The 11471-nt window shown below is 49.3% G+C and overlaps 1 protein-coding gene across 6 annotated transcripts in view; it reads left to right on the top strand.

The window, feature by feature from the left end:
- The first annotated feature begins 262 nt into the window (after positions 1 to 262).
- Positions 263 to 11471, top strand: part of ARHGAP17 (Rho GTPase activating protein 17) — a 40783-nt gene continuing 29574 nt past the window's right edge. For all 6 annotated transcript variants that reach the window (XM_066329944.1, XM_066329939.1, XM_066329943.1 and 3 more), the window contains exon 1: positions 263 to 389. In XM_066329944.1, coding sequence (XP_066186041.1) covers positions 337 to 389 — 53 coding nt within the window. In that variant the 5' untranslated portion in view covers positions 263 to 336. The remainder of the gene's footprint in view (positions 390 to 11471) is intronic.

The raw sequence follows: 11471 nt of genomic DNA, 5'->3' as shown, positions 1-11471 counted from the left end.
GCTAACGGCGCGGGATGCGGGGTTGGGGCTGTGCGGGGACCGGCGGCCCCGCCCGGGAGCTCGGCTCGACATAAACCGGCAGCACCGGTGCCGCACAGAGAACAGCGTAGGGACAGCCGCGGCGCTGAGGAGGAGCGCCATGCGGGCTGCGGGAGGGACATCCGGGCCGGGAGCCGCCATCACGTGCGGCGCGGGTGGGCAGGCGGGGCCGGAAGCGGTGTGGGCCGGGCCGGGCCGCGCCGGGCGGGCGGTGCTGGGGGCGGAGGCGGCGGCGGGGCCGGGGGCGGCCGGGGCACAGCGGCGGGGCCCGGGCAGCCCGGGGCAGCGGCCGCCGCCATGAAGAAGCAATTCAATCGCATGAAGCAGCTGGCCAACCAGACCGTGGGCAGGTGGGCGGCGGGGACGGGACGGGGCGCGGGGGGCTCCGCTCCGCGCTCTCGGCCCCTCGGGGCCGTGCGGGGGGCGAGGCCTCGGGGGGATGGCGGGGAACGCGAGGGGCCGCGGCTTTCGGGGGTAAAGGCGCTCGGTCCGTGCCGGGCCCGGGGCTGTGCCTCGCCTGTCCGGGGGTCGCGGCCCCGCCGGGCTCTCCGGGGGTCGGCGGAGCCCTCGGGGGAACCGGGCCCCCTCCCCGAGCCCCCGGGGACATTTGCATCGGGCGCTCCTTGCCTGCGCTTCGGCGGCTTTCGTTTCCTTTCTGCCGGCGTTGATGTGGAGGTGTTTGCTCTATTTGTCGCTTTTCTTTCACGCCTAAGAAGACTTCCGAGAGTGCCTTCTCCACGACTTCGTTTGCCTCTCCGGGACTTAATTTTTACAGGACTTACCGGAGCCCTGTAGGGACAATCGCCACCAGTTTCCAGCTGTCGGAGTCTGGGAAGGTTTTTAACTCGGTTAGGTAGCAACAAATCTGTGCCCAGACAGGGAAGTGCCCTGCAGCAGCAGCTGTCCCTGAGCTAAACATGCAAATGTCACCGCGCTGCTTTTCTAGCAGAAGTCTATGCTTTCCTGCAGAAACTTCCTTCTACTTTTAAAGATTTAATCTGAAAATCAGTTCCTATATTGAGAGTGTGAATTGAAAAGTCTGTACTGATACCGAAAGTATAAACTTATTATCTGAGTTTGTCTTGGTGGCATCCTTTCCAATAACTCCCTTAACGGGGTGTTTGTTTTTCTTGGAGCCCACACAACGCAGGGCAGCTCATAAAGTGCCAGCTCATAAAGCCCAAGGAGGAGATTTTTAATGAGTTTGTTTTGCTATTAAAGAGGGAACAACTTCCCAGCCAACCTTATCTTCTTGTTCCCCTTTCATATGAATCAATGGATTTTTTTTAATGTCGTTGGAAGGACCATTAGCATTCTCTGTTTGCATGTGTCAGCCCCACAGCTCCAAATCCCGAGCGGAATTTGGAGTAATCCGGGTTGTTCTGGGCAGGATAAACAGCTTGGGGAGCTTTGTGCTTCCAGGGGCAGGTGTGGGTGTGCGGCAGCGCTGGGAGGGGAGGCTGGCACTGACCTTTGGCCGGGCAGGTGAGGGCTCTGGGGTGCTGGGGTGTGGTGTCTGGGCAGGTTCCTGCCACACTCCTGTGCCACCCAGCCTAGGGTGCCTTGGGCATGCAGGGGGTGAGGGGGCTGGTTTCATTGCAATGCTGACACTGCTGTCAGTGGTTTTCATTAAAAACTGGATAAATGACACCGGGTCATTTGGTTTTACACGTTTGATATTCATCAACTGTGACTATTTCATGTTGCTCACCTGCTCACGTTTCATGTGCAAGTCAGCAGGGCCTTTCCCAGAGTAAAATCCCGTAGCAGGGATGGATTTTAACAGGTTTCACTCTCAGGTATCAGGGCTGAGGCTTTCAAGTTTGGTTTGAGAAGCACTGCAGGGCTTGTGGAAGGCATGGCAGGCATTCAGCAGGAGCGTACAGACAGTATTATATGTTCTATCGAGTTGTATTGTGTTATATTGACTTGGTGAACTCATTTATTAGTTTTTTGCGCTGGGACAGAATGAGGAGACAAGTCCTGCATCAGGAGGATCCCTGTAGTTGTGTGAATGCCTGAAGAGGTGATGGCTCAGTGTTAGAAGGCCATGGGGGACCTGCAGGGAAGGAGCTGCTCCCCAGGAGAAGCAGTGTTGGGACACATTTGGGATCTATGCCGAGGGCTCGCATCCCTGGGGCTCATTCCAGCATCTCCTGGTGCTGTGTTTGGAAGGGGTGTCTCCTGCTCTGCTCTTCCCTCCCTCAGAGGTCCCTGAGCTGTGGGAGAGCAGCCACGTTCCCCTGAGCTCAGCAGGGCTGGCAGCCACTCGTCACCCCGTGGGGTTGTTGTATTAATGAGGGGAAGGAGGAATGACACTGCCCTGCTTCCAGCCAGCTCCCAGGGCTGCCATCCTGGCCCTTGCACCCCGAATACCAGACCTGGCATCAGGGAAGTAACACCTTAATATGGGGAATAAGAAAAGATGGGCAAGAGCTCCATCAAAGCTGAGGAATGGCATTTATGAGAAGCCTGTGAGTCCATGGATAGAATTAAGTGGAGTTATGAAATACATGTAGGAAACTAATTAAAGAGGGGATTAGCTCAGTGGAACAGGATTCCACAATAATTAATAGATATGTTAAATATTTTGCGGCAATTATCTCATGGATGTTCTTGGCTGCCTTAAGTGTTCAATCTGCTGCTGAGGACTTTATATTTCACATATTGGACAGATTTGTTGTCAGTGCTGCTAAAAGGGAGCAGCACAAGCTCTGGGAAACCTAAAAAGGGAAATATGAGAGCTTGGGCCAGGTGACTGAGACACAGCCTGGCACTTGAGGTGGCATCACAACGTTCTCAGAGCAGTCTCAGCTGCAGGAGTGAGCTGGGAGTCCTGCTGTGTGTTGGTGCTCATGGCATCCTAAAGGTTCTCACATCCAGTCAGGGTAATCCCAAAAAACAGGGCTGGGACCTGCAGGTGAGCAGAGGCAGGGCTTGCCAGGAAATCAGTAGTTCCACATGAGCTGAATGAGTGCATTGCCATCAAGTGGCATCTTGCCCACAGCAGGCACAGGGCTGATCACCCAGAGGAACGAGCTCAGAGCTGACTTTATCTTGAGCTACATCCTGAATCCAGCTGCAAACAGCTGGGAAGTTTTAGTTAGGCTGAAAATAATTAGTTGGGGAGGGCGTGGAGAAGAAAGGAATGACTTTAATTCAGAACTTCATGAATTTCAGGTGGCCTGTGATTCCTTAGAGGTCACATGCTGGGATTGCCTTTCATGGAATTTCTGTCCTAATTCCTCTAAACCTTCGTCTCTTTGGAGGCCCAGGGCTTGTATCCACTGGGAGCAGCTGTGTGTGTGCTTGGGCTGGGCACAGAGCCCTGGGAAGTGGCACTTGTGGCCTCGTTTAGGACATGCTGCCTCACAAATTGGAGGAGGTGAGGTTGTACCTTCCCTTGGGAGGCTTTCTGAGCAGATCCTCTCTCCAGCAGAGCACCTGAGTGTTTGGCTCAGAAACTTAAGTGATACTATGTTTGATGTCAGCGAAGGGACTCTTCACGGATCTACAAGGGCTTGTCTTGGTTTCCATACCCTTTTATAAATTACAAAGGAGACAGATTTGATTAGAAGCTTGGGAATATTCTCCTTTACAGCTGCAGTCATCCCTAATGAAAATAAATGTTCAGAGCTATTGTCATCAAAGCTCTGCAGTGATACACTAATAAGCATTTGAACTACATAGCTGAGTAATTTCCATGAGGAATGAGCCAATGGAGAGGTCTGGAGTTGCTGTTTGCTTACAGAACACACGTGGGTAATTAATGACATTTCAGGCTGTGACAATCTCCATGAGTTGAGCTTCCAGCCTCTGGGGACCAACTGCTGCTGCTGTTGTTGATGTTGCCACCAGGTTTTTTCTTCATCCTTCAGGTGTAATCCCTGAGTAGCATTCTGATTAAAAACGATTCCAGACAACTGCTGGGGAGGCTTGGGTCTGGTGAAGTCACCCAAGATCAGACAGGTGGATTTTCTTACTGCCTCTGCTGGGTGAGATACTCGATCTGCCCTGAGGCTCCTGCAGTAATTTAAACCAGGGACAGGCAGCTCTGACTAATTAGAAATCTGGAAGAGCCCACAGAGTGCCTCAGAAGGCTCTGGTTTTATGCAAGAGCCTGACTTACTGTAGCTTCTGTGCTCGTTTCCCACTGCTCAGATACAACTCTGTGTGTACAAATGAGTTTTTCCAGGCCCTGTACTCATGGCATTGCTGTGACTCACCAGGAGTTTTGGAACATGGCTTTTAATAGCTCATGTCCTGCATAAAAGTTACTGTGCTGAACTATATTTAGTGGTTCTTCAAGCCACTTGGCAATGTGTGAGTCTTGAGTCTTGGAACTGGAGTTGTAACATAATTATCATATTAAAGCAAGTTGTATTAAAATACCTGTTATCAAAATATTGTCCAAGGAGGATCTGCTTGCATTTATCTGTGCATCAAAAACCTGCTGGAAAGCAATAATTTCTAGTAATGTTTCATGAAAAATGTGGATGGTCCAAATGATTCCTTTTTTTTTTTTTTCCTGCTAGAGCATTATCCATTGATTTTTGTCTTTCCCAGAATTGTTCTGTGAGTTATTACTTAAGGAAGCTTTATCTGTTTCTTCATGTCGTGTTGATAGTACTTTAAAACTTGCTTTTTCAAGTGTCCAGGGTGCTAAAATAAGAGTGCATCCATCTCTCTCAATACTTCCATCAATATAACATTGACCTTACAGTGCCATTTAATATCAAAGAATTTCTTCTTTAATGTTTTTATGGTTTTGTGGGAAGGGGGGAAAAATGGAATATGTACTTAAATTTCTGGCTCACCCAAACATCCTTTAATAGAAGTTAAATCTGGTGAGTGTTATTACATGCACTGCTTGTTGTGTTTGGCAGAGCTATTTGAAAAAGTGGTAAACAGCGTTGAAATATTTCATATTTACGAGGAGTTTGCAGGTTGGCATTTGTCTCCATCGGAGTGTTCATGAAAAGAAAAATCTCATTTCAGTGTTTATAATCGTTATCTTAAGCATTTCCTGTTTATCTCCCAGCGAAGTTCCAGGTCTCTAATTAGGAAATTGCATTAGATCTTTCTAGATGGCAGCTGAATCCAATGATGGGTTTAAAGGAGTCTGAGTGGATTTAATTAGGGGGATGCTGTTGCTGAGCAGGGCAGGGTTTGGGGCTGCAGGTCAGGCCCGGGTGGGAACAAAGTGTGTTTGGGGAGGGAATTAACCACCCAAGGATCACTGTCAGTGAACATCTGGGGACTGGGGCTGCTGGACAGGGAGCACAGCAGGAGCTGGCACACACAACTGCAAAATATCCCTTCCCTGGCCACTCCCAGGGCACTGGGGGCTCTGCACAGGCACAAAACTCAGCAAAGAGCAGTTTCCATTTGGGGTGGGAGCAAGGGAAGAGCTCAGTTACCCCAGCAGCACCGCTCAGCCCCAGCAGGGCCAACAAAGTCTCTGGATATCCGTGCATTTATCTGTTCCCTGCACCCTTTGGGGACCTCTGACACAATGTGCAGTTTGGGACTTGGATTTTTCTACCAGGACAAACTTCCAATTATAGAAAACCAGGCAGCTTTTAATGTGTTCAGTTTTGGGCTGCTTTTGGGGCTGCATTATCACAGTCATAAACCACAGATCATAGAAATAATTCCAGAAATGGATGTTATAAACTGGATCCAAGCTGCGGTCTAGATTGAATTTTCTGAGCATGTCTGTTAATCCCATTGATTAGTGTCCCCTTCAGAGCAGATTGCTGAAGCCAAAGGAAAAACCACCTGAATTTACTGAAGGTGTGGACTCTGTAGTGAGTTTTTTCCACTGTTCAGTCTCAGTGGAGAGAGCTTGGCAGCTGGGGAGACCCATGAGGCTGAGCTGCTGGATTGCTGTGCTGGAACCTCTGCTAGGATCACAGGTTCTGGCTGTGAACAGGAAAGAAAACTTATTCTGGCTGAGTTTTGGTGTTTCCTCTAGATTTTGTAAAGGCAGTGAGTTTATCAGGATCCTGTAATTCCTCGTGGGCCAAGATGATCTCATGTTTAAAGTCCAGGTCATTAAGAATCCTGAAGATTAGACACTTAAGAAATTACGCTGTGTTTTTAAGAAACTTCTTTCTTGTGCCCTTACAAGGGCAGCACCGGGTTTGAAATCAATGAGTACATAGTTGCTCAGCGCTCATTTTAAAAGCCTCATGGCTTGTGATCTGCTTCCAGACCACATGAAACCTGGGAATGCCTTGCCTGGGCTGCCCGTGCCTTGCCCAGGTCCAGGAGTGGTGACGCGGGCAGGGTGTGAGCCCAGGGATGCCGTGGGTGGCATTTCCCACGTGTGTGCTCCCAGCTCTGAGCCAGGGCTGGCTCCTGCTCCTGGTGGCCTTTGGTGGCTTCCCAGTGTCCCCCTTAGCCTGCCCTCTGCCAGTGGGAAGCCTTTCCCCCCACACCCTTGGGAACAGTCTCTCCTTATCTTTCTGGTCAGCTCTTTCAGGTGCTGGGAGGCCACAATTAGGTCACCCTGAAGCTTCTTTCCCAGGGAAAACTAAACAACAAGCTAGATTTTGTTGACATGAATAGTAGGTGGTGTGAGTTCCAGTAGGAACCAGCTAAAGCCTGTTGGTGAAAAGAAAAAAGTAACTCTGTAACTTTGTGTCCGACTTGTGTGTCAGGTGCCGAGTGGGCAGTGGGTAAAATGCTTGAGATTTTTGTTGCAGAAAAAGAAATGAAAAGATTCCGAGCTGGGGGATTTGGGTAGTATTAATTGCCTTCGTGCATGCATGTCCTCTTCTCCTTTGGCTCTGTTCGAGCTGCTGCTTGATGAAGCAGATGAGAGGGCTGATAAAATATTCACAATCCAGACAGGCACCGTGGAACCTGCTCCGGCTGGATCAGCTCGGGCTCCCTGTTCTGCCGGGAGTCAGGACTGCGTGAGGATAAAGGCAGCCTCTGTCTCCAGAAATCCTGGTCTTACAGTGCCTCCAAATGCAGAATGAAGTATCCTGTTTCTGTGCAGGTGACTCCCAGGTGTTCTCAGGAGGGTTTGAGGTGCAGGCCAGCAGGAAGGGCAGTGCTGAAGCTGGCACACCGTGCTGCTGTCACACAGCCTGAGTCACCATTCCTGGCCAAGGCTGCCGGGGGAAACACTCAGGGAAGCACAGGGAGCTGGAGGGGTGGGATGTTGTCCACAGGGATTGAGTGCATCCAGGGTGGAGGTTTTGGTACATAACAGCAGGATAGGGGAGGTAAAAGTACACCTGAACCTGCTTTAGTGGCAGCCCCTCAGCTCTGGACACAAGGAGGTCCCTGTTTGCCTCCTGATACTTATTCATATAAAAGAAGTAATGCCTATCAGGGATGATTCCTTGATCTGATGGGGATTCTTCAGAGTGAATCATTTGAATATCAGGTTGTGCTCAGAGTCGAAATCTTGGAATAGTCATGATTTGATCTGCTAAAATAGCCAGCAGTGATGTAACAGTCTGTTTTGGCCTGATGCTGTAATGGGATACACTTGGAATTGATGGAAGCAAATGTATTTCTTAGACACTTGCATGGTATTTTTAGGTTATGATAATGGATCTGTGGCCAGAGCTGCTTGTTAGAGGTCATTGTATTAGCAATGGTGAAATGCCAAATAACAGGGTCTTTTTAGGAAGGGGTTAAATGGAAAGTGTCTTTCTGTGTTAGAAATGTTTTCTAATATTCAGCACAGTTTCTAGAAAGAAAGGAATTGTAATTTAAATGAAGTAGCTCCAATTTTTGGCATTCAGGAGAGCCTCCAGCCCACGGTATTGGGCCTTGCCTGAGGCAGCAGCTGGCCATGGCACAGCTCTGGTCTGAAACTAATGGGAGTTTGATTAAACACCAGTTAAACTGGGTAAGGAAGTCTGACTTTAGTAATTCAGAACCAAGTGAGTTGAACAGATTACTGTACTGAATTCTTTATTTTTCAGGCTGCTTGGCTGTTGTAGGTATCAGTCTTGAAGGCTAAACTTGATCCTTGGTCTCTTCCATTCCAAACCGTTCCAGGGTTTTGTGGTTTTGCTTAAAATTTATTCCTTAGGAACCAAATAGCCTTAGAACCTTGGAGTTTGAAGCTGCTATTCCATGGCTGATCCATAGGACAGTCGGGATACTTGTGCAACTTCTCCTTGGCTGATGCTGCTTCTCACCAGGAAACAGCTCCTCCAAGCCGGGCCAGCTGGGTGAGGTCACAAGTGCTGCTCTCGCTGAGGTGGAGCCTATTTTCCTGGACAGGGATTGTTGTCTGGTGGAGTTAATTGCTCTGCAGAGTGACGGGGACATCCTGGAGTGACTGCAGGGCAGTGAATCAAAGGGGTGCACAGCCGGGATGCAGAACCGCCGAGTGGCCTTGGGGTCAGAAGGATCAATAGAGGGATCAGTAGAGGGATCAATCAGTCAATCTTCCTTCTGTCTTGCAAATTGTCCTGTGCTCCACAGCGCTGCACTGAAATTTTTGTGTAAGTAACCTCCTTGGTTTCTCAGGATCCCAGGGAGGCTTCCAGAGTGAAATTTAAAATTAATTAAAGGATAAGTGGCAGCTTGTACAGCTGAATATTGGACAAGGTGGGTAACTGGTGAGAGCTGTTCATTGCTGTTGTACACACAGGTAACACATCCTCCGTGTTTAAAGCTAAGGAAGCTACTTTAGCCAGTGGCAGGAAAATTAGTTTCAGTGGTGGGCTGGTTTTTAGAAGATAAATTGTCCTGCAGGCAGTTTGAAAAGTCACAACTGAGACATGGCTGTGGAAAGAACAGCAGTTACTCAAATGCAGGCTCTTCACATAAAAATATCAAGCAGTCGTTAGGAAACATCAATCCCCAGATTAAAAAATTCTATTTTCTGTCGGAAATGAAGCTAAAAACCCGATATTCTCACACAGAGAAATCAATGTGTGAGCTGAGCTTGCAGCTTCTGTTTGGGTTGAGCATTCAGCTGCTCTGCCCTGCTGCAAAGTGATTTCACACGCAGATTAAGTGTTCTGAGCTGCTGAATTTGGTAGGAACAGAACAGCAAGCTAAAGTAATCCTGCTTTTGTAACAGCAGGTCCAGGCGTGTGTTGAAGTGCAGGATCATAAACCTCCATTAGCGTGAGGCTCCTGATTCCTTCTCAGAAATGCAGGGATTGAGTGAACTTTCAGTTTCGTGCTGGAGCAGCCTCGTGGCAGGGTGGGAATGGCCCAGCTCAGCGTGTTGGACACTCTCATGTGCTCTGTGTGTGCTGTGTCCAAGCAACAGCAAAACAGGAGCCGTGTCCAGCGCTGGGATCCCGGGCTGGAGGCTGCCCTGCCTCTCCTCCTCCTGCAGGAACAGCAGCCAGGGCTCAGCCATTAATTGTTAATCACGGCCGCGCTCAGGAAATCAGCGCAAAGGCTCCGTTGTGAAATCGTGGGCAGAGGGAATAATCCCTGGTTTGTCCCCGCCTGGTTTTATGTAACTTCAGATCCCCCCTCAATTCCCTTGCAGTCTTTTTGCTGTTATTTCAATGCTTCCAGCTCCTTTTTGCAGCCTGACTTTCTATTCCTGCTTTATTGTTCTGCCTTTTCTGCATTTCCTTGTTTTGCTTCTTGTGTTGATTCGGTTTGGTTCCTTCTCCAAGGCTATTTCTTGCCAGTTTTGTGAATCCCCTAACTTAAAATAGGTGAGGCTGGGCAATACATTAAAAAACAGCAGTGTTACCTTTACTGGAATAATCATTTCTGGACTGGAGTTTTTTTTGACACTTATGCAGAACTGGAGCCATTGAATCCCTGGATGCCCTGTGCCAGGTCCTCACTCCCTTCACAGAGAAAAAATTATTTTTTAATATCTAATCTAAATCTACTTGCAGTCAGTGTGAAGCCATTCCCCCTTGTCTTGTCAAAGTTGAAAAAAGGCAACCAAATATGCAAAAAAACGTCCAGGGTTTTTTCAGCAGTTCACTGAATTTTGTTCATTCCTGTAGTGCATATTTTTCCTATTCAGACATGTCTGTCCTGTAAAAAGCTTGTCTGTGGAACAGGCAGTGCTGCTTCTTGGAGTCCTTTCCAGCAATTGACAGTGCAAGACTTGTGGGAAAAGAAATCATGAGGCTTAAAAATGAGTTGGTGGTTGAGTTGGTGGTAATCCACCTGTCTCATGGCTAGAGTGGAAGTCAGGATCTGTTTGGAAGTTCAGGAGATGTTGGAAGGTGTTTTGGTAGTTTTTGAAATTCCCTTTTCACATGTGGAGTTGTTCTCATGTCGGCAGGTGTTTTGGCAAGGGGACTGCACTCGCTGGGATGTGAAAGCTGCCAAAGCCACACAAGGAATCCCTGAGCCCTCCTGAGCTGCTCCTGGGCTCTGCTCAGCCCTGTGGCTGCTCTGGCTGTGCAGAGTGCCCTCAGCTCTGCCAGGGCTCTGCCAGCCTCATTCCCAGCTGCCTTTCATGCCTTAAGCTTTAATGTTTTTCAGATTCTGTGCTGCCTAGGTGTGTAGCTCTGAGCCTCACAGTCAGTGTCACTCAGCTCTGCACAGAGCAAAGAGACAAAACAAATCCTTTTCCTGCTGAAGACCAAGGACAACTTTCAGGCCAAAAGCACAAACAATGATGGACTGGAGGGGAGAACAAGGATGGGACCTCACAACCTGAAGCTGGAATTGGACAATTAACCCCCAATATGCAAATGGACCAAAACTTTAAAAAAATGTAAGATCTCGTGACCATTTGTCCATTCTTTGTCCACCTTGAGTGTAGCCAGGTGGGTGTAGAGCCAGGGCTGTCCTTGGAGCTGCTGAGGGTGGGGATGCTCCTGCCTGCCCAGGGAGATGGAGCAGGAGGACACAGCCACATCTGTCAGCAGCCCTGCCAGCTGTTGTCACCTCGTGGGAATGAAATGTTGGCCCCAGGGTGTACTTTCATGATCAGTTGAAGCTGATCTTAAGTAGCTGCTGTTGCTGAAAGGGACAGATTTTCTTGTACTGGTGCCGCTTCTCCAGCCTGTGGGTGGCCAAGGAGAGGGCCAAGGCAACTGGGAACCAGTTTCTTCTGTTGGATGTGATTGCAGCCTGAGCTGCTGCAGCAGGGAGGGCTGTAAGAACCTACACCTGACTTTTGGGAAGGGGGGATGGTTCAGGCAGGGCCCTGGAAGGAGAGAGGCTGTAGGGAACTGAGTGAGGGGGAGTGAAGCACTTGCTCCTGGGCTGAGTGGAGCTGGCACAGCCCTGCAGGACCCAGGTGAGCAGCTCTGGCCAGGTGCTGGCCCCGAGGTGCTGCAGGATCATTTCTTGCTCCTGGTGCCCAGGTTAAATTTCACCTGGAGCTGCTGCTGTGGCCCAAAGCACAGGAATCCCAGTTCTGGCAGCAGCTGTTGTGTTGGCACACGAGGTTGTAAAATTACACCTGGCATTCAGGAATAACAATTCAGGAATTATTTAGGTTGATTTCTGCTGGACTG

This window comes from Sylvia atricapilla, chromosome 15 (genome assembly GCF_009819655.1).
Source record: "Sylvia atricapilla isolate bSylAtr1 chromosome 15, bSylAtr1.pri, whole genome shotgun sequence".
Lineage (NCBI taxonomy): Eukaryota > Metazoa > Chordata > Aves > Passeriformes > Sylviidae > Sylvia > Sylvia atricapilla.
The sequence above is the reverse complement of the archived record's forward strand: the minus strand, read 5'-3'. Positions and strand labels throughout refer to the sequence as shown.